Source organism: Sipha flava, unplaced genomic scaffold (genome assembly GCF_003268045.1).
Source record: "Sipha flava isolate LNK unplaced genomic scaffold, YSA_version1 274_pilon_pilon, whole genome shotgun sequence".
NCBI lineage: Eukaryota > Metazoa > Arthropoda > Insecta > Hemiptera > Aphididae > Sipha > Sipha flava.
Window position 1 is genome coordinate 6,030 of NW_020272939.1, and position 23,389 is coordinate 29,418.

Sequence of the window (23,389 nt, forward strand, 5' to 3'; positions counted from 1 at the left end):
ACTAAAAGATGAATAAAGTTGAAGAAAATGACTAGATATTAAACACATGCATAGGAAGGTTTATCAAAATGTCACTCGCGTGAAGAATATCATTGTGGCAATATTGAATTTTACAATAATATTACCTCATCTCCAAGTTTACAAAAGAAACTACAATTCGAGTTATATGCGCATAAAAGTATATATAAAGTAAAAAATAAAAACTTACAATTTAATATACATAATCATAGTGAACGCAAAACCATTGATTATAAATTAAGAATTTATAATTAATGGTTTAACAAAAATAGTCTAGTGAGATTTTAATGAAGCTTATGTTGGTTATAATTAACTGGAGAACAGTTTTTACCAGAGAAAAACTGATCAAAGACCAAATATATAGGTACTAATATAATTGTTATTGCAACGATCTATATAATATATAACAGTTAATATGAAAATAGTGCACTATTAATGTATATCAATAATATATATATATATAACTTAAATTTAATTTGACTAATATACAATAGATTATATTGTTTTTTTTTTTTTTTTAGGATTTTTGTCAGTTTCAAAATAACCCTGCAAAATTTTACGTATATAAACTCGATAGGATGAGTCTATATAATAAGCTCCTCATTTAAGGCACTGTTTTCAGTAGTTTTATAATTAGGAGAAACGTTAAGTCTAAACTTATTTTAACAAAAAAAAAAAAAAGTAGAAATAACACAACAACAAAAAAACCACACCTTAAATTAAAAAAAACAGTGTTTAAGTCCTTAAAAATACAATAAGCTGAACAACATTTTGCAGTATTTCAATAATATATAGAGGGGGAAAAACGTAAAAAATAATTAAAATAGTAGTACATTACAATTCCATTTACATTGAATTATAATTTGACGAGCGATCAATTTGAGTTTGGAGGTTATGAATTATAGACACAAGTTTGGCGTTTTCGATGAATAAATCTTTAACAATCATATCAGCGCTCATGAGTTGTTTATTCTGAAAAATTATATTAGATAAGCATTGCAATGAACTACCAATTATTAAGATCAGATGACATTTACTTGTTCATGTCTCATTTTAATTTGTTCTTCAAGCTTATCTTGGGCTGTACGCAATAACTTGTGAGCCACATCTATTTTTGTTTGATGTTCATTCCATATGGCTATACAAAAAATAATCATATACAATTAAATTTAAATTAAAACATGATTATATTCATAAGTGATGAAAAATGATCATAAATTCTTGAATTTTAGTAATATTTTATATTAATAACATTATTTTTGTACGAATTGATAGATTAAATTATAAAAAAAAATGTATGAATATGTATTAAAATGTAATTAAATCATTTAATTTAATTAACTAAAAATTTTTCAATTAATGATAATATAATCTACAAAATGATATTGTAAGCAAAATTACATTAACATCAGGAAAATGTTTACAAGACATTGTGACCCAACCATTGTAAGTTTTATTTTACTTAAGGAGTAAAATTAATAAAACATTAAACTATACCAACCATTGGTTAACTTTTGATGTCTGGCCTGTTCATCATGAAGCTTCTGCTCAAGTTCTTTGCATTTCCTGGTATCTACAGACATCTGGTTTGCTTGATTCATTTCTTTCCGCACAAATAATTCTTTGTGGGTGTTCTGCAATATAAATATTCAATAAATTTATATTCGCACAAATAAAAATATAACTAATCCATTTATTTCATATCAGCTATAAACTCAAAATAATTAAACCATAAATCATAATAAATAGTTATTTTCTTTAACTCCAACATTAACTTAATTTAGCATAATTTTTCTTCATTAAAACTATTTGATGTATTGACATTATATTGTTATTTGATGAAAAATTAAGAGTAATATAATCTATTATAATAATTATATTTGAAATAATGAGTTTAATTTATTCCTTACAAAATAATTTAATTTGGTATACTTTAAATTTTTGATTAATTTTAAATTAATAATAGATTATAATTTTAATTCTAATTGATTTATAAATTAATTTAAATTATATTCAATATTGTATTTAAAATTAGATTAAATAGTTTGTAAAATATGTAATTACTTCATAGTGTACTAAGAAGTATATAAAATGTAATTTTGTGTTACAATTATAAAATTTACATTGAGCTAAGGTTTTATAGAGAAAATCAATTTAATTTAGTAATTATAATTAATTAACTAAAAGATTTTTGTTGGCATGGATGTGAAACATAGGATTAAGTGCGGTTGGATGAAATAGAAGCGTATGGCATTTTATGTAATAAGAGAATTCCAATGAGGCTGAAAAGTATTTTACAGGAGTGTAGCAAAACCAACTACGTTATATAGTTTGGAGTGTCGGATGATACACAAAAGAATTTATATGATAAGAGAATTTCAATGAGCTTGAAAGTTAAATTTTACAGGAGTCTAACGATACTAATTATATGTAGGCGTAAACTGGGGGGGGGCAATTGTCCCACCCCTAGAATAAATTAGGAGAGGCAGTGCTCCCTCTGATATTTAACACACTCTGTTTTAAAATAATTACAAAACAGCTGGTTATAGCTATTACTATACAATTTTTTTTTTTAAATCTTAATTTTAAATGTTAGCTTATCTAACATATGTTAGAAAATGAATAATTATATATAATTATACGTTAGGTTAGTAATATGTTAGGTAGTAAAGCGGCACTTAGCTTCGGACACCCTTTTTGTTAGATATGTAATTATATATTTGCCCCCCCCCCCCCTTAATAAATTTTCAAGTTACACCTATTCAACTATGCTATATAATTCGGAGTGTTGGGCGGTTGATAGAAGAATAAAACAGAGTATGGGTGTTGGGAAAATGAGAATGCTTAGATGGATGAATGGAGTGACAAGAGAAAGTAGAATGAGGAACAAATATGTAAGAGGTAGTACTAGTGTAGCTCAGATAGTGGATAAGATGAGAGAAAATAGATTGATATGATTTGGGCATGTGATGTGATAAAAGAAAACAAATGCAGTAAGTTATTATAATGAACATAAAGAAAAAGAGGAAGAGGAACACCAAAAAAGAGATGGTTGGAAACAATTGAGAATGATATGAGGGCTGTGGTGGTGTATGTGTAAGGGATGTAGAAAATCAAAATGAGTGGAGGTTTAGGACAACGATATCTGACCCCAAATAGTTGGGAGAAAGGTGAAGGAGAGAAAGAAGAAAAGATTGTTGTTTCAAAGGCTGAGAGAAAACAAAGAGTCAAAGTATTTTATATAAGATAGTGTATACTAATAATCTAGACTGAAGTATTACAATCTTAGCATTAAAATAATTTTTGCAGTTAATTAAGTAGTTAAATAGAATATTAATTTAAAAGAAAACCATTTTTGAATAACATTAAATTTTATACCAAATATATCCAAATTGTATCATTATTTAATTACTTCAAACTCAATGAATATATTTTTATATTAAAGTACTTACTGAAAGTACATTTAGATATTCTTGTAGTTGTAATATTTCATTTTTAAGTGTACTCCTTCGTTGCAACAAATTACGGCATTCCACACCTAATTTTTCACGATTTTTTCTTAAGTCAAACATTTTATTTTTTAAATCACTGTACACCTAAACAATAAATAAAATATAAAGTTAAAATAAATAAACACAAGATTATGAAAATAATGCATACTTTTGCATTTTCATAACATTTTTCACATGGTTCCTTAAATTGACAATTTGGTACTTCACGATCTATTTTTTCAACCGGTAAGATGATTTGAGATTTTAATTTATCATTTTCATTCTTAATCTTTTGCATTTCTTCTTCTATTTTAACACGATAACTTGAAAATTCTTGTTGAATACAGTTTATCTGTAGAGAAATAAAGATTAAATAATATTATTTAATTTAAAATATTTTGGAATAATAAAATTACTTGTTCTTCAAGTTCAGCATTTTCATCAATTGGAGGTAATCTTTTAACAGTGGTTGACTCCATCATTTCACTATATTCTTTGATCTTTGCTTCTAGATCATTCAATTTTTCTTCACTTACTTTCTTCTCCTATTTAAAAAAAAAAAAAAAATGAAATAATAACAATTTAATGATAATATAATTATGGTACTATTGATTAATTATAACCGAATGATAAATATTTATTCCATTTATATAACATATAATCAGAATTAATGATCTTTAAATATCATCTAAAAATGAATAACACTTACTAATTCATTTAATTTACGTTCTTCATCCAATTTTTGTGACCAATATTCTTCACATTCAAAGTATTCATTACGTAATGCATCGATACCATTTTCCAGATCAGTGCATTCATCTTTCAACCGTTTAGCTTCGTCTAAAGCTTTGTCTGCTACATTGCATATCTCATTATATCTAGATTCCCAATCTTTCTCAATTTTTTCACATTTTTCATACAGTTCATGATTATCTGATTTACACTGGTTGAACATTTGTTTCAATTGTTCTACACTACCATTTGTCACTTCCATCAAAGTAGTATCCATAAATTCCATTTCTAATGAACTCTCAAATTGCTTATTTAATGACCTTCTTGTTGGATATTTATTTAAAGGCGATGAAGTCGCAAAACTATCTAGAGACTCTTGTAATAGTAACTTATTTTTGTTAACTTGTATCGAATTAATGACTTGAGGAGTATGTTTCAAATATTCCAAATAGTCAATCAATTCATCTAAATGAGAAGAATCAATTTGTGTCTGGGATGATAGTGTTGTTTTTATACTAGTAACAAGCATTGAAGACTGAGAACACTTTTTATCTGATTCTCCCATATTTTCACACTATCAAATACAATCAAAATAAATATAAAATATAAATAATTTATAGTTGTATACGTCATTATTAAGAATAACCTAAGATATATTATTTTACTTACTTTATTCCATGTTTCAAAGTCAGATTCAATGGTATATGTTTCAGAAGTATTTGTACTATCATTCTCTCCAACCTCCAAAGAGGACTCAATAGGAAATTCTTTCACTTTGCCAAAACAGTTGGGACTATTTTCTTCAGCCAAAAAATTCCTGACATTAGTTTCAAATGACCTATCAGCTTCCAAATTTTCAATTCTAAAAGTATAAAAAGAAAAGAAAAATAATAGCATAAATAAAACATTTTATAAGTGTCAAAAATACTATTATTGTATAATATACCTTTTAGTTGCTTCAAGTTCAATAACTAGTTCATCATTTTGATCTCTGAGAAATTTGTTATCATTTTTTAAAGTATCAATTTTTTCCACGAGATCTAAAATTTGCTCATTATTTGATTCCAATTCCAATGTCTATGATTCATTGAAAATCATAATATAATTATATATTTAAATTTCAATTCTGATTTACATTAAATTAAATAAATATATGAAAAAAATTAATATAAAATTGAAAATAAAATTATATTTTGATTTTTAAACTATTTGATAAAACTAAAAATAATGTTTGTTATCAGTGATATAGCATGAGATTTTTTTTATTACAATTAACTATAGAACAGTTTGTTCATACTATCACTAATTTGTTTAACAATATTCAGAGAAAATCAAAATTAATATATATTTAATTTTCATTAATAAAATAATCATGTTTACCTTCAATTTTAACTGTGGAATTTCTTGAACTTGAATTTCTAAGCACACATTTTTTTCTTTTATTTCTTCTAATTGTTCATTCAATCGTGTATTTTCATTTTCTAATAGACTCAGTTGTTAAAAAAAAAAAAAAATTGTTTATTAATAAATTATAAATTAATTAAATTGCAATTAAGTATTAATACTAAACATACTTTTTTGTTTTTAAAGAGTTCAGATTGTAATTCATTTTCATAATCTTGTACTTGCTGTAATTTATCTTTGAGCAAAATATTTTGATTCAACAATTGGTCTTTTTCTGAATCCCATTGATCAATAAGTGTTTTCCGTTCTTCATGATGTTTGTGTTCTAGAGCACTTAAATAAAATTACTTAATTAGATTATCTAATCATAATACATTTAATTTTTTGAAATCTTAAAAAATAATTTAATGTAGAACCCTTACGCAATTTTATCAGCTGATGATTTTTCTAGTCGCATATGATTTTCATCAACTTCTTGCGCAAGCATTGCTGCTCTATTATTAGCAGTATCAACATCATCCTTTAATTTCTCTCTCTCACAGTTCATCTGTTCAATAATCATTCTATAATCAAACAAATTAAAATTACAAAAAATTTAATATACATACATTAATATTATTTTTCTTACTTTAGCCATTTTACTTGATATTCATTTAATGAACTTAAAGCTTTAAGTAAAATAAATGGTGAGTTAATCAAATCATATTCTGGTAATGATGAGTCAACAAAGTTATTTCGTACTTTATTGAGTTGGTTGTTCACAATAGTTACTAGATCAGGTACATATACTGTATCTAAAGAAGTGTCAATCCCTAGTTCTTGTAACAAGTTAACTGATTCAGGTATACCACTACTTTCCCATAATTCAATAAGAGTGCAAACATTTACCACCCTAATAAAAATCATTAAATATAGTTAAATATAAATTAAAGTTATGGTATTTAGTTATGAATGACGATTACATTGAATTTGGTGAATTATCTTCTCTATGATAATATGACGTTGATGAAATTCCAGAAGTTGATGTTTCAGAATTTGGTGAAACAGACCGGAAATCAAGACTGCTAATTAATTCCAAAACTTCTTTAATTGTTATATTATCATTAGAATATTTTTCATTGATCTTCTCAAATAATTTTTCATTACAGTCAAAGTGTTGGATTATACTGATTAGTTGAGGTTTTGATACAAGTCCATTGGATGTGATACCCATGTTTTCACAGACTAAACTTAAATTGTGTTTATCCATAATCAACCGTTCTCTTAATAAATCTAAAAACCATCATTTATTTTTTAATAAAAAATAACTAAGTAAAAGTTTATTTTTATAAACTTACCATGTTTGTCATCACATTGTGATAATAGGTTTTTATTTAGTGTTTCATCATCAGGTTTTATATCTGAATGTACCTGTAATTAAATAATTATCAATATCATTAAAACGTTGAACTAAATAATATACAAGAAACTTACATTGACATATTCTAGTTTTCGAGGAGATAACGGTAAGCTACTATTTAAATCTTGAGTAATTTCTGATTGATTTAGAGTAAAACTATCGTCTCGAGGCTTTGTTCGACGGCCATATTTTTTTTCACCAAAAACATACTTAGGTGATATTTCCCTAACTGTAATGTAAGAAAAAATATTTAACTATTTAAGAACTATATAAAATCAAACATTAATGAGATAATGATTTGTTTATTAAGGTCACACAATGTTATGTTAACGTCCTTCACAATCAGATTATTGAAATTGAATAACCTTTCACTATTGTCATGATATATATCTAACTTATGATTAATGACATAAATTATTGATTTTCAAGTTATTTATACTTTATCTAAAATTTTTAATGTTAAAATTAAGATTATTGAATTGAAATAGTATAAATTAATCGACAAAAAATAAGAACCTATATTTTTCATTATTATAAGCATAATTTTAATTTGTAAATTTCAAAATAACTGATTAATTAACTTTTTAAATTTCCGCATTAAAATTCAAGTTTATATCTTGGTTAATTTAATAGGTATATGTAAATGTATATTTATGTATATAATATCTCCCATTCACTGTACTTTTAATACTGATTATACTAGTTCCTTTAAAAGTTATTTGTTTTATCATTTTTTAGGAGCTTCAGTTATAATTTTTTAATATGATTTTAGGTATTGTTGATTAATTGTAAGTTGCTAAATTAACATAATATTTTTCATTGTTGATAAATAATGACAATGTTTTACAATTTTATGTTTTGTTTTATATAAATAATAATTAAACTATAATTTAAATTTATTTTAAATGCTTTGATAATTTATTATCAATATAAAATAGGTTTATTATTTACACAACTTATTTATTTTGTTATATTATACATAATTTATTAAATTATTATTTTGATATATAAAAATATTTTTAAGTTCACACTAAAAACAAGAAAAGTAGAATCAATAATTTGATCATTTCTATTTGAGTTAACATTTTTTTTAGGGCGAAGATATTAAAATAAATAAACATTAGTTTTTCATTATTATTATTTACTCAACAAAAAAAAACTATTTTCTATATTATATGTAAAATAATGTATTGTATATTATTCATAGACAGAGAAATAATTTTAAGTCATCTAATTATTTTTAATAATGTTAATTAACTGAATAATTACTAAACAGCTTAAAAATTAATGTCTATAATTATAAAACTTAATTTATAATTAAATTAATATGGTAAAATTCACATTAAAAAAATGAATCAACATTCAGTACTATACACTATATATAATAAGTACATTTAATATTCTATATTTTAAAATTCATAAGAAGTTATTAAGTATTTTGAGAAATTTTAACTTATCATAAATTGTTTTCAGGTAAATAAAATTCATTTAAAAACATAAATATTATTCCAGTTTTTACTTCACTGTTTTTTTTTTATCTTTCAGTGAATGGAGGGAATAATTACATAGATATAAAAAATAATAAAAACATTTTCCTAATTGAAAGTATATTTACCTAACAATTTAATATTATTAAAATTATCATTTAATAAATTCTAATCATAAATTATTAACTTATCAGATCGACAAGACTTAATATTTTAAGAATGTATCAATCAGTACACATCAGTTTATACACAATTAAGCTATTGCTGTAAGTTTAGTTAGTAAATATTCATAACATGTCAATAATAGCTTATGATGATAAAATAATATAATAGGCTTATCTATATAACATACATAATAAAAGGTAGGTGAAAGGAGTAAAGAAAACAAGGTCAAGTAGTACCAAAAAACAGAATATTTGACAACAATTTCATATAATATGTATCCTGTATGTCCATTTTAGAAAGCAATTGTTAAATTGATCGATAAAATAAAAAAAAAATACTTGAAAATTCTTACCCGGGGAAATATCTCTAGAATAAATTTCTTCTTTTAAACCATTATTGGCCAAACAAATCAAAGCATCTCGAAATTGTTCAAAAGAAACAGTTGAATTCTGATCCAAGAACGACCATAATTGTTTACGTTGGCCAAAATCCAATTGTAGTGTATCACAAAGAGCATTTACTCCTTTATGGTCCAACTCATCATTTTCATCACTTTCAAAACTTTTAAAAATATTATACAATTCTTTTTCATATGGTTCTTCCATGACTGCATGTAAAAATCATCACCAGTATCTATTGAAACAATAAAACAATATTAAAGTTAACGTTAGAAAAATTAATAATATATACTACACAGCAAAAATAAAAATAAATTGTAAATGATACACTTTTAAGGTAAAAAAAAAAAATAGATAAATGGTATTTAAATTAAGATAATCAAAATTCAAGATGTTTTTGGTCACGGTATTGAAATGTGAACATATTGAACGTTATTGGTATAATTTTTTCCATTTTCAGGACAGCTATGATAATATGTCAATCATTTTCACTTTTGATTTGAATTTTATTTATTATTAAAAATATTACTCACCGAATTTTACAAACATATGATATTACAGAGGTTGTCTAAAATTGCAAAATTAGTTATGACGGACGAATGAAACGTTTAATAATGAAACGAATTGATTACGAATAGAAAACATTTGTATCCCCAAAGAACACAATATTGAAATTAGTAATTGCTTTTATCAGTGTTTCGCTAAAAATTAGTAATAAAATGTATTTATTCTGTGCCACACGACTTTATCATTTTACCAAATACATGGAGGTCGTATAGTATCTAGTAAAATCTCACCGACCTCATGAGTTTATTTGAGGTTATCTCCTTTTGAAAATAATAAACATTAAAAAATATTGAAAATACAATTTAGAAGAAAAACAAACTAATCCAACTGTCAATTTTTGCTCAATGTTTATTTTTATTGAATTGTGAACAGTTTTTATTATTCCTCATAAGCCGTAACACAACAAAGTACATCTATAATTATTCTTAACGTTTTGTACAACTTCTGATGTATACTGTATTGCGTATTGATTATGTTTCAGTAAATAATTAATAATACATTTTGATATAGAATATATTTTTAGTATTAAAAATTTAATTATCAAACAGTCAATCTGTAGATATTGGTTTTGCTTTAAATTTTGAAACGTTTATTAATAAAGATATTAAAACTATTAGTATAAAATTATTTTTGATAAATGATAAGATGTGATAATGGAATGGAAAAGTCATAATCCTATTTTAATACATCTATTTCTGTATAGAAATATTTTTTAGTTTTATTGGGTACTTTATATATTTAATTTTTAATAAAGGATTTATGTTGGGTCCTATTCAATTGATTTTTTTGGTCATTAGATTATAATAAGTTTAAAAGCTTGTTTCCCATCTTTGGTTTATATACTTACTTTATTTTTTAGAAAAATCAATCATGCCACAGAACGAGTATATGGAGAGGCACCGTAAATTATACGGTCGCCGGTTAGATTATGAACAGCGCATGCGTAAGAAGGAAGCCCGAGAGCCTCATCTACGTTCTGACAAGGCAAAACGACTTCGTGGTCTAAAAGCTAAACTCTATAACAAGGAACGTCGTAATGAGAAGATTCAAATGAAGAAAAAGATCAAGGAACATGAAGAAAAATTACAGAAAAAGAAAGAAGAAAAACCTAAGGAAGGAGCACTTCCAGTTTATTTACTTGACAGAGATGTTCAGTCAAGTGCCAAAGTCCTCTCCAACATGATTAAACAGAAACGTAAGGAAAAAGCTGGCAAGTGGGATGTACCTATACCTAAGGTGCGTGCGCAAGGAGACTCGGAGGTATTCAAGGTATTTAGAACAGGCAAATCCAAAAGAAAAGGATGGAAGAGGATGGTCACAAAAGTGTGTTATGTTGGTGAAGGATTTACACGTAAACCACCTAAGTTTGAAAGGTTTATTAGACCTATGGCTTTACGTTTCAATAAAGCTCATGTTACTCATCCAGAATTGAAAGCTACTTTCTATCTACCTATTATTGGTGTAAAAAAAAATCCTAATTCTCCAATGTATACAAATTTGGGTGTTATAACTAAAGGTACTGTAATAGAAGTAAACATTAGTGAATTAGGTCTAGTAACACAGTCTGGTAAAGTTGTTTGGGGAAAATATGCACAGGTTACTAACAATCCAGAAAATGACGGTTGTATTAACGCTGTACTTTTGGTTTAAGTTTGTATCTTTATTTTTATTTTTTTTAATAAAATATAAATTTTATTATTATTTTTGATTTTTTTTTTTTCATATACCTAGTGTAATATATATTATTTTTAAAAATTATATAATATATTAACTACTACAAAAGTTATGTTTCTTAAAATAATTCAGATATTCATGTATTGGTATTGTGTTTGAGAGTCAATAGTGTAAATTAACAAATATTAATCAAAATTTTGTTGAAATATGGTTTTTTGTTTTATTTTATCCATGTAACACTTAGTTTATTATTTATAATTTAATAAATAGTATTATTTATTGAATATAATATTATATTTAATATTTTTAATTTATCTTCAAATAGACTAATATACTAAAGCTCAAATACAAATGGTTTAAATTGGACTTGAGTTGTTATAAATTTAATTAAATATACTTGTTTTTTTTTAAAAAAAAAACAAAACGAGTTTTGATAAAACTAATTTACTTTTAGGATTTTGATAATTATAAATGATTATTAATAGATTAAATATTGAATTATATTTTATATTCAATAGATAGTAAATAATTGAATATCAAAATAGTAGTATAAACAAACTTCATATTGAAACATTAATTATATGAAATAACCATTTCTTAAGAATATAAGTTTTATGTTAATTCTTAAATATATATAGAGAATCTAATAGAATGTAATAATTCAATGTTAATGATGACAGTTGATTTTTGACATTTCACTATTTCTATGATAAGCCAACATCTTAAAAATGGATATTCAAGACTTCAGATACAACTCAAAGAAATTACAAATGCCAGTCTCAATCAAACACTTGAGCCACGTCTATAAATATACCTGTGCAGTACTCTTTTTATTCTAAGAAAGGCTATTATATCAAATATTCTATAAATTTAATGAAGAGAGTGGTGTTTATTTCTAAAACCAAATTAAGTATTTTGTTAGAATTCTTTTGTTGTTAATGAATGGGTTAATTTTTTTAGTTTTTTTTTTTTGAGGATTTTTAAAAAAAGAGGGCAATAGGCTAATTGGTCTTAATGAAGGAGTAATTTCCGTTGGTTTTCCAGACTTATGAACGAGTATTATTACAAAATGTTTCCAGTAGTCAAGAAAATAGGATAGTCTGATTATAGTATTTTATAGCAGTGTTAGAAACAATATAGTTTTTTGGGTAGATGTTTATTGATTAAGTTGGTTATAAAATTTTGACCTAGAGATTTATTTAGGCGTAGTTTTTTAATTAAATACTGGATTTCAGAGGGAGTGGAGTGTTTAGTTGAATTCGCGGGCGTTTCGCCTCTGCCGTTTCGTTCCCGTCAAAAAAACAAGTCCACGGACGTTTCAACCCCGTCTATAATTAACATAGGACATTTGGTCTCCGGGAATTATATAGATTTATTTATACTTACCCATAAGGCTTGATTTCAAACATTGTGAGAGGAGACTTTAAATTGGATTTTCGATAGAAGGTCAGGTGAGTCGATAGAGTTGTCAAGCAGTGGCGTATTTAGGAATTTTGCTAGGGGGGGGATGAAATATATAATAATACATCCTAACACCCATAAATTCGTACATAATATACATTTTTAAAATCCCCTAACTTGTTACCTATTGAGGTTAGTGTGGATCAAGGCAAAATAAGAATTAATCTTTATAATTACCTCATCCAAACAAATTTTTTTATTTGTACTAAAATAAGAAAATAAAGTTTTTTTTTGTTTTTGAGTATTACTCATATTGTCTTAAAACTTCACAGTTACAACTTACAAGACGCAAAAAATAAAGTTGAACAATAGTCAATTCGGCAGTAAGTCAGTACTCGGAATGGCGCGGCGTCGCTATCCGTCAACGTCCAACGACCGTACATATCTACTTTTAACGAATCACGATATCATACGATAAAATATATATATATATAGCTATACATTAGCCATAAATCTACTAGTAACAAATTTTCTAAAAATAAATCCGCCCGGCCGCCCTATAGTTAATCCACGGTCTTCATGGTCGTTTTGTTTACCGATTGCTCATCGGGTTTATTATAAACACTCTTGCATGAAAAATAATTCGCAGAAACGTACAAAATACAGTACACCATAATATAGGTATAGTTTTTGTTGCCTGATAGTCGTACATGCCGCCAACGATAAACGATTAGTGGCGATTAGTATATCAGACTATCAGAGCGGTACAATTACCACGACTAGAACATTTAGAAAACAGAAAACATTCATGCTTGAAAGTAATATCATATTAAGAATTTAGAGAAAATGAGACAACTTATAGCTACCTAGGAAAAAAAAAAAAGGTCAAGGGGGGGGATCTATCCCCCATATCCCCCCCCGTAAATACGCCACTGTTGTCAAGAAGAGCATGAATGAACTGTAAATCAATATGATTGCGGCGTGGATGACAGAGAGGGTATACTTAGAAAATTGCCAATATTAGAGTAGGTTTAATTACTAAAACTACAAAAATCATATATGATTAGGATTTGGTAATTTAAGTATAAATGCAGCGTAAGAAAGGAATTTATGCTAAACTCGCTTGAGGCGCAGCTAATCCTTAGCAAGGTATGGGTACTAAACGACAACCCCATATTCTAAAATGGATATAAAAGAGCAAAATATAAAGAACGGAGACAAGTAGGTGATGAAAAAAAGCTCGGTATTTATTATAGTAGGTATACTACAATTATATGACAATATACTCCATGAGAAATTAAAATTAAATTATTTTATACGAAAAATATGAATAATATTTTCTAGTTGAGAGGATAAGTCTTAAACTATTAATCTATATAAACTAACTTAAACTTCGACAACCATTGCGTATTTCTCAATTATTGATGCATAGTAGTATATTTTCCAGCCTTTATATTATGTATCTTATAATTCATCCAATTTGTAAACTAATCTACATTTTCAATTATTTCTTATATTACCATGTGATTACATAGTTACAGGATAACAACTGCATCCAGTGACAGATTTGTTTTGGCTCCAACAGGCTAAATCACTCTGGCACCCCTCCCCCACTTCACACTACTAAGAAACCAATAATATTCGATCTGAATACTTTTCTTCAAATTGTCAACAATTTTTTTTATCAAAAACAAAATAAATTATCTTTAAAATAGAAAATTATCTTTTAATTAGAAAATATCCATATTCGGATGTTCCTAATAATATGTACAGATAAGTTACTAATAAATAAATAATAGTAATTAATAATTAATTACTAACTGTACTACTATTAGTAGTAATAGATAATAAATACTTAAAAAAGTCGCGCTTAAAAAAAAATTGCTCCTAAAAAAAACCGTGTATTTAGCCTGCTCTTAAATCCGCCATTGACTGCATCTCAATATCTTAAACACTTTTTATTATTTATATATTAAATTTTACATTATATTGTTAATAGTGGTATTAAAAAAATTGTCTCTGATGTTCATAGATTAAAGATGTATTTTTATTTCTGAGTTGATATAATACACCTAACCAAAATAATGACTTTAATTCATTAGTCATTGAAAGAATTATATGATATGCGTGAATCTTTATGATTTTAGTTAAATAAATATTTTGCGTTATGTGTATTTTGATAATACAAAACACTAGTAAGTCATAAATTATAACTAGAGCTGGTAAATCGTAGGAGCTAAAAAGGCAAAATATGCATTAAAAATTTAAAATATGCAAAAAAATATTATGAATTCTAAAAAAAAATTATATCTGATGTTATTAATATATTAATAATATAAACAAAAATTATTAATAACTGAAAAAAAATGTATAACTAGTTGGTATTCTAATATCTTATTTAAATGAAAGTATAATTTAAAAATATTTTTTCTTAATATCTAAAGTTAAATACGAAAAAATAAATGTTTTATAATGCCTGTTAATTTATTGCATTGAACCACCAATACTTTCTCAAGATTTTAAATTTCAAATAACGACGATATTCAATAGAATATTTTTATATCGAAAAAGACTTCTTTCAACGTCAGGTTAGAGGCTTAACTTTACACAGGTTAAAAAATTAAAAAATACATTTTTTTTTAAACTATTAAATATACATAATATACATATGAAAATCTACAAAATAAGCACTTTTTTCCTAAATGTAACCAAATAAGCAAAATATGCTTTATTAGATTTCGATTTTTAAACAAACCCTTGTATAGCTGGGTCTGCTATAAATTGAGAGTATATGCAATTCCTACAACTTCCGAGTCCTAAATAAAACAGTTTATTTTAGTATATTACTAATATATCGGTTATTAGTCATAATTAATTGCGTAAAAAATGATGTGATCATCAAGCATCAACATAGGATACCTACCTATAAGATCAGTGCAATGTTCGGTTGTAACGATGTATTCAACGGTGGTGTAATTTGCTCGTAAATAATATGACTATTGAGTAGTAGCGAACAAAAATTGAAATGATAAGAATCAGTAAACAAACACGTGCAGGCAAGTCTCAACGAGGAGATAATACATTTGATCTAATAAAATATTTCATACAAATATATTTATATATATATATATATATATTAGTAAAGAAATACAATGACCTTTCAGCACCTAACGCCAATCAAACTTTTGTTATTCACTACTCTGAGTTTTAATTTTTTTATCTAATTCTACAGTTATGTAACTTGTTAGTAATATTCAATAATAATTTGTACAAATGTCTGTAGGCATACGATCGCAAAATGATGTAGAAAACGATTAAATCATCCTCCCCGTGTCATGATATCAGCTGTGCGCATGCGTTAGTGTAAACATTTATCGTTAAACGATATAAATTATGTTGTTTTATCATACATTAAATAAACACATTCGCTAAATGAATAGTTTAATATTTAAGGTACACATGCATATTTACCATAACTTCATACATACTGTATTGCATTTTATACTGTAACTGTGTGTGTTGTATATTATATTATAATACATTGTAGTGTAACTATTAACGCAGCCCAAAAAGGTAAGTTACGTTTTTCATAAAGAAGTCGTTTAATTAATAACATAAAAATAATAGGGTTTGTAATGTAATATTTACTTCGTAGAGAGTTTTGTTAAACTATTATAAGACCGATGATGTTTATAAATTTGATAAGTAAAATATATAACAGGATCACAATGGTTTTTATTATTTTTCATAGATGTTATTCATATAAATTTCAATTAAGTGACTTATGTACCATAATACCTGTGGCTTGATGGTTATTGGTATGTATGTTTTCAATATTTTCAATATTATGGGACCGCATTAACTGATGGAATTATTATAAAGTGATATAGGCATATATAATGACCGCTGAAGAAATTAGTTCGTAAAGTGTGTCTGTAATGTAGCAATAAATGCGTGTTACACTTACAATACTATATTATGCCTTCTTATATTTACTGGTCTTAAAAGTACATTGTATACAGCTGCATCAAAATGGATCTCCATTGGTGGTGTTATTATTAATAAGAGTCTATTTAACAATAATATTCGTGAATCGTATGAGCTCTGAATCTTACCATAATGATAAACCGTACTCTGTTTAACGAGAAATTATAAATAAATACATTTATGTTGCAACATTTAACCGCCTACGGTATTGATATTGCATTGTGTTCAACTTGTTGTGCAAAATAATCGCGCTTTCGTATTAATAATGTTTAACTTTTAAAATTTAGGTTATCAACTTTATTATTATAATTATTAGTTATAGGTACAACTTTCAGTAATAATATTTTTCAATCATCGTAGTTACATTATAATAAGTAATTTACAATATTTTTACCTAAGTTCCCATCACTACAACATAATCCCTGTCGTATATTGAAAAAAGTATAAACTATTTTATTTATTGATCTGTTTCTGTTTGGATTATTACTTTATGCTTATCGATTTATTAAAATTAAAATGATGCGTGCATAATTAATTTATAAATATCATCAAACGATAAAATATGAACTATAACATAGTATCAAATATTATACACTCGTCCTATATTTGTAATAGGTATTACCATTGAAAATAAAACCTATTTTTGTTTTCTGTTTGTGAATCGTGTGAATCAAATATTATTTTGTTAGCGCTTATGAACGATCAATATACAATTTAGGTGGGTATTTAAAAAATAAAAAGTTTCAGTACTTAGTGTTTAAACAATATAATTTAATTGATTTGTCTCACGTTTTATTTAATTTACTCCGAAAAAAATAATTTTAGTTTCTTAAAAAAAAATAAAATAATAATTTAGGATATATAACAAAATTTAATAATTAGTAATAATAATAATAATTTAATTATTTCAAATTTCGATTGCAATAACTAACAATACGTACGGAAAAAGCGTCCACAAATGACTTCATGGTTTAAACCATCATAATGGTTAGGTTAACCATCATAATGGCTCCGTGCTAGTTAAAATAAATTTAAAAATAATAAAATATAAATATGTAATACTAACTGTTAAAAATAGCCTATGTATCATGCGTGTGAAACGTATAAATAAATATGTTATGATTATAAGTTATAGATGAGTGTAATTAGAAAAAATATTATTATAAATTTGCATAAACATAAACGGAAATAAAAAATAAAAATGAATAAGTTTGAATTTTAATTTACTTATTGTATGTATGCTAATGTTATGTAACAAAATATGGTTTCATATATCAGCTCATAGTAGGTATATCGACATTAACTAGGTAAAAAGTTATAACCACGGTTTTAAACCTAAAGGTATAATATCGAATTACGCGAACTACCTACTAAAATGAGACGTATGATAGTATAATAGTTGTAGTATACGAGCGCATCGCAGTCAAGATAATAATTTTTGTCGGAAAACGTTTGATAAATTTGTATTTGTATTTAAATAACAGATACGATAATATTAAAATAATTTTTTCGTTTCTCGTATATCATTATATTTGATGTTGTTGTATAATAAATACATTTCAGGATGGAATATATATTGCCGAATCGTTGTCAATCGAATGCTCGACTCGATGGAAAAACGGTCGTCGTAACAGGAAGTAACACCGGAATCGGTAAAGAGACAGCTATGGAATTCTACAAGAGAGGTAACAAAGTAAACGTACTTTTGTATTGCTAGTATTTCGCATACGAGTAAATGTTTTTGTACATGTAAATACATTTTCAGTTTTATAATATTATTTTGCGGATACTTACGCATAATAATGCAATTATATAAAAACACGATTTTTTGAATTCGATTTCTTTCCTGTTTTTTTTTTTTTTTTTTTTTTGTCAACTAATGATTTACGTAATATTATGATAACTTAACAATTAAAATAAAAGTTAATCGCTATACAACTAAAAAAAATAAATATAAATAAAATATATATACGTACATAACTGCATAACCGTCATAAACACAGACCGCGCAATCATGGAGATATTGTCCACCATATAATTATAACAAAACGATTGCGTTTAAAACGGTGTACGGTTTGTACGGTGTATTTATATACGTAACGATCAATATCAAATAACATCAATATAAGCACATAATATTGTAACCAACGATCGCAAGGCCGTTTCGGAGGAGGGGGAAAAAGGTTCAAACCCTCCGACACTTTTTCGTGTTATATTATTCATGATGAAATAACTATTTCAGTTTAAAATACTCAATAAATTTTGTAAGTTTACATAAAATAAATAAATATAAAATTATTGTGTTTTTATAGCGTATTCTAATATTCGAAGCGTATTGTAACTTTAATCAACAATTTTTTCAAAATATTTAATTTGTATTAAAAATTCTAGTAACTTTACCAGTAATTACAGCAACACTGGAATGAACTTTTTTGACCCTGAGAAGAATAAAAAATTACCTAAGAAGTGTATCTAGGGAAAACCGATTGAATAGCTTAGCATTACTTAGTGTACATAGGAATAACGTTGTAGATACATAAGAAGTTATTAATTGTTTTTCAAATGAAAAACAAAAAAATATAGAGTTTTTTTCAAATGAACAATTTTCCAATTTAAATGTTTAGGAATTAAGTAAATATTTATTTTTAAATTTAGCAATAAAAATGTTTGAATGTTAATTAATAAATATTAGTACTACAATATTATGAATTTAATATTATATTAAGTTACCTACGCAATATTATATTAAAATTAGAGCAACACAATTTTTTAGCTTACAACGCCCCCCCCCCTCGAAATGATTTCCAGTTACGACCTTGAAGATCGTAAAAACTCTTGGTTTGTGATACTTTAAGACTGCAAATTTATGTGATAAAATATGTAAAGAATACCGAGAATATTGTAGGTATTGAACTCGATGAAAATGTAACTATACCTAGGTACATAATTTGAAATTAATATATTTTTATCATGTAAGTGCGATGCGGATATTGTCGTATCGAATTACTTCAAACGATATATTTCGTTCAAGGTGCTCGGGTGATAATGGCATGTAGAAGTGCGTCCAGGACACAAAACGCAATAGATAGTATCAAAAAAAAAACCGAAGAGGAGAAAGACGTCGGCGAGTTGGTCTTCAAGCATTTGGAATTGTCTTTTTTGGCCTCCGTGAGGAAATGCGCAAAAGAAATATTGCACACGGAAAAAACCATTGACATTTTAGTGAACAATGCAGGTGAGTCAGGAACGTTAGTTTTGATTATAAATACATTTAGATCAATGGTATAGAATTATAATTAAAAACAATTCACGTTCAGGTATAATGATGTGTCCAAAAACGTTGTCCGAAAACGGGATCGAACTTCACCTTGCTACCAATCATTTGGGTCATTTTCTGTTTACGCTCCTTTTATTACCCAGGATTCTGAAATCCACACCAGCGAGGATAATCAACGTTACATCATTGGCTCACACGTGTACGTAACTATTATTATCGTATACATTATCATAGTACTCTATAAACTTGACTGATTCAAACCTTGTAAATTAATAATTAATTACACGATGTGTCGTTATGAATATTTAAGTTGTCGTTATAACTTCTAATGTGTATTCAATAGGGGGTGATAAAAAAATGCATTTCGATGACATAAACCTGGACAAAAACTACACGCCCAGCGGGGCGTACGGCAGGTCCAAGTTGGCCAATATTTTGTTCACCGTGGAACTGGCCAAACGTTTAAAAGGTACGCGGGAATCCGTAAACGTATATAAATTCAATATTATATTATATATATAATATAATTTAATATTATAAATATCCAAATATCTGCATTATTAAAATGTGCAGGAACTGGAGTGACGGTCTACGCGGTTAACCCCGGCGTCGTTCACTCTGATTTGAGTAGGTACGTCGATCAGACCATATTTCCAGGTGCCTCGTGGTTGTACAACATCTTTACTAAAGTCGTTGTCAAAACACCCCAGCAAGGTGTCCAAACCACGTTGTATTGCGCTCTGGACCATAACTGCGCCCACGAGAGCGGATTATACTATAGGTGAGTCGATCGCTTAATAATACACCTGACACCCGTGCAGTTTTTTTTTATTTTATTATAGTTATAAAGTTTTCTTGACATCATCATCTAAACTTAAGTGTATAGAATTACATTTTTTTTGATATTTTTAAATTTGGTCACTGTTTAGTATATATAGTTAGAACTATGTGTTTAAGTATTGAATAGAGTAACAATTTTTACATTACGAAACATTAACAGTTAGTAATAAAATATGAAAAAATAAAAATAATATACAAAATATACATAATACAATTGTAGTTTCGTGATCTAAGGCGTCGTGAAGACGGCCATGTTGAAGTCTACGACTGTTTGAACCAGTGTTAAGCCTAAAATGCTGTAAACCACTTGTTTTTGATAATTTATTGAAGAAGGTTACAGATTGTTCTTTAATGTATTTTTTAATCGTTGGTAATTTAAAATCTGAATGCAGAACATCGTTTCGAATAAATTATGGGGCATTTGATTTTACGCATAGGACTTTGGATTGTAATACTTGAATTTTGTTTATGTGAGTTGTTGCAAATTGGCCCCAGACTGGGACTGTATTATAAAATTATTTATTTATATAATATAATGAGCACTTCCAGCTCAATGAAGTTTGACGGTTAATCAATGAATTTAATATTTTTAAACGCTGGTATCCTTGTTGTATTTTGGAAGATATGTGAGGATTCTATGTGAGTTTTTTATTTAATAATATTCCAAGATATTTAATATTGTGATAGGTATCAAGCTATATTTTGTTCGTTGAACTTTAAAGTTTTGTAGTTTTTGGGTCTGCGTAAAGTGAAAAGATCAGTTGAGCTTTTCGAAGGGTTGAGGGAAATTTTCCAACTTTGTGCCCATTTTTAGACTTCGTGGAGATGAGTTTGGATGTTATCTATTACCTTTTCTACTTTGTCAGATCTAGAATATATAACACTATCATCCGCGTATAGAGCTATTTCCGTGTTTATCGTTGTGGGAAGTCATATATGTATAAGTTTTGGGGATAATTTTGATCCTTGTGGTACGCCTGCATTAATATGTTAGATATCCGAATTTGTGTCTTCTATTTGGACGGCGAAACTGCGCGAATATAGAAAGGATTTTATAATGTTAAAGATAACTAAGAGTGTATTAAGGCCTTTTAATTTGTAAAGCTGGCTGTCACACCTTATCGAATGCATTAGCTATATCTAGGAAGGCTGCTCCGGTGTGTTTTTTTTTCGAACCCATTACTTATGTGCTCTGTATTACGAAAAAGTTGTTAAGTCGTCGAGTGATTTGGTTTAAAACCAAATCGACAGTGAGGTATTGCTTCTATTGCGTTTAAAAGACTAATAAGTCTGGAGTGGATAATTTTCTCGAATATTTTTGACACCGACGATAATAAGCTTATAGGCCTGTAGTTTTTAAAGCCAGTATTATCGTTGTCCGGTTTTTTTAATCATTATTATTTCAGCTTTTTTCCAATCCGTCGGAAAGTAACTCAGTTTTAACAAGACATTAAATAGAACTGTCATAAATATAACTGCTTTGTTTGGTAGTTTCTTTAGTATACGAGAATTGGTGATCCACCCGTACAGTGTACATGTTTATTTACGGGCACGGTCAGATATCGGAAGTGTTAGGGATTAATCCCACCAAGGAATTTGTTAAGATTTATCTCCAAACATCCAGGAACTGAAGTTATTTTTTGGTTTTATTTGTTTGTCTATGCAAACTAAGTACATCACTGCATTATACGTGACAAAATATCCGAATATGTTCATTTTTTTTCTATACGCCAGCACTTATAAATTGAGTATAAAATGCAAAATATGTAGCTGGAGTATTAAATACCTGTAAACTGGTTGATTATTGGAATATTATACTCGACTGCTTAATCTATTTGAGTAATTTTTGTACTTTCAGTGATTGTAAAATAATGGAACCAGATCCTGCAGCCAAAGACGAACAAGTCAGCCAAGAATTGTGGGACACCAGTTGTAAGATTATTCGTTTAGATCCTGAGTACAATCCTTTCAAAGCAGACTTGTAAATGTCTGAATGTTAAAACTACGTTCCTGGTGCATTTCTACATAATTGTGAATAAGGCAAATCTCGAGATTTATATTATATACAAATTATTTTTATATTAAACTATTGAATAGTTTTTATTTTCTAAAATCAAATGTTGCTTGACATTTTACAATAATTTTTAAAATGATAAATATTAATAATAATTTGTATGTTTAATGTTATATTTTATTGCTATTTACCGAAACGCTTGCAATTCGTTTACTCGTTTTACATGATGAATATTTATTATATTTATGATCGTAATATTTTTTTTTTTAACATTTAAAAACTTAAAAGTATTATGAACAATTTTTTACTTTATGATATTCTTATGCTTTCATTATGTAAATGGATATATGTACGTGGCAATTTTGCGACGTTGCTATATTTTTCTCACTATTGTTGTACGTACTCGACATGTGAAACTGAAATGTGGTATTGCCAAAAATTCAAAAATCGAGTTACACATCGATTTATAATGAAAAAATGCGACAATATCGAATTTGCGGTCAAAATTATACAAAATCGATTATTTCTTTAAGTA

The 23,389-nt window shown here is 26.7% G+C and overlaps 3 protein-coding genes across 4 annotated transcripts; 2 read left to right on the forward strand and 1 right to left on the reverse strand.

Moving 5' to 3' along the window:
• Positions 1–807: 807 nt before the first annotated feature.
• LOC112685358 (blastoderm-specific protein 25D) lies at positions 808–18,972 on the reverse strand. Of its 2 annotated transcripts, none has more exons than XM_025557213.1 (18): positions 9,628–9,801; positions 9,049–9,329; positions 7,119–7,273; positions 6,983–7,055; positions 6,608–6,917; positions 6,274–6,537; positions 6,068–6,208; positions 5,816–5,978; positions 5,622–5,738; positions 5,188–5,318; positions 4,911–5,103; positions 4,219–4,815; positions 3,926–4,054; positions 3,679–3,861; positions 3,471–3,614; positions 1,520–1,652; positions 1,056–1,156; positions 808–990 (listed from the first exon to the last, which is right to left on the reverse strand). In XM_025557213.1, exons 2-18 carry the CDS (start codon positions 9,299–9,301, stop codon positions 865–867), a joined length of 3,213 nt encoding a protein of 1,070 aa, XP_025412998.1. In that variant the 5' UTR covers positions 9,302–9,329; positions 9,628–9,801; the 3' UTR covers positions 808–864. The 2 variants fall into 2 exon arrangements, with proteins under 2 accessions (XP_025412998.1, XP_025412997.1); XM_025557212.1 differs by lacking the exon at positions 9,628–9,801 and adding an exon at positions 18,700–18,972 and having other exon boundaries at positions 865–990.
• On the forward strand, positions 9,916–11,362 carry LOC112685360 (ribosome biogenesis protein NSA2 homolog). The gene is made up of 2 exons (XM_025557215.1): positions 9,916–10,068; positions 10,523–11,362. The coding sequence occupies exon 2, from the start codon at positions 10,532–10,534 to the stop codon at positions 11,309–11,311; it is 780 nt and encodes a 259-aa protein (XP_025413000.1). The 5' UTR covers positions 9,916–10,068; positions 10,523–10,531; the 3' UTR covers positions 11,312–11,362.
• LOC112685359 (retinol dehydrogenase 11-like) lies at positions 16,127–22,953 on the forward strand. The gene is made up of 7 exons (XM_025557214.1): positions 16,127–16,309; positions 18,287–18,408; positions 19,755–19,958; positions 20,041–20,199; positions 20,344–20,469; positions 20,574–20,781; positions 22,699–22,953. Exons 2-7 carry the CDS (start codon positions 18,288–18,290, stop codon positions 22,823–22,825), a joined length of 945 nt encoding a protein of 314 aa, XP_025412999.1. The 5' UTR covers positions 16,127–16,309; position 18,287; the 3' UTR covers positions 22,826–22,953.
• The last annotated feature ends 436 nt before the right edge of the window (positions 22,954–23,389 follow it).

What these genes read in the sequence shown, in the direction of transcription:
- LOC112685358 (XM_025557213.1), bottom strand. Translation starts at nt 9,301, where the DNA reads ATGGAAGAACCATATGAAAAAGAATTGTATAATATTTTTAAAAGTTTT. An exon ending in TTCCACAGTTAAAATTGAAG is followed by an intron (nt 5,319 to 5,621) that starts GTAAACATGATT and finishes AATGAATCATAG; the next exon opens with ACATTGGAATTGGAATCAAA. An exon ending in GAACTTGAAGCAACTAAAAG is followed by an intron (nt 5,104 to 5,187) that starts GTATATTATACA and finishes TTATACTTTTAG; the next exon opens with AATTGAAAATTTGGAAGCTG.
- LOC112685360 (XM_025557215.1), top strand. Translation starts at nt 10,532, where the DNA reads ATGCCACAGAACGAGTATATGGAGAGGCACCGTAAATTATACGGTCGC.
- LOC112685359 (XM_025557214.1), top strand. Translation starts at nt 18,288, where the DNA reads ATGGAATATATATTGCCGAATCGTTGTCAATCGAATGCTCGACTCGAT. An exon ending in TATGGAATTCTACAAGAGAG is followed by an intron (nt 18,409 to 19,754) that starts GTAACAAAGTAA and finishes ATTTCGTTCAAG; the next exon opens with GTGCTCGGGTGATAATGGCA. An exon ending in GAGAGCGGATTATACTATAG is followed by an intron (nt 20,782 to 22,698) that starts GTGAGTCGATCG and finishes TTGTACTTTCAG; the next exon opens with TGATTGTAAAATAATGGAAC.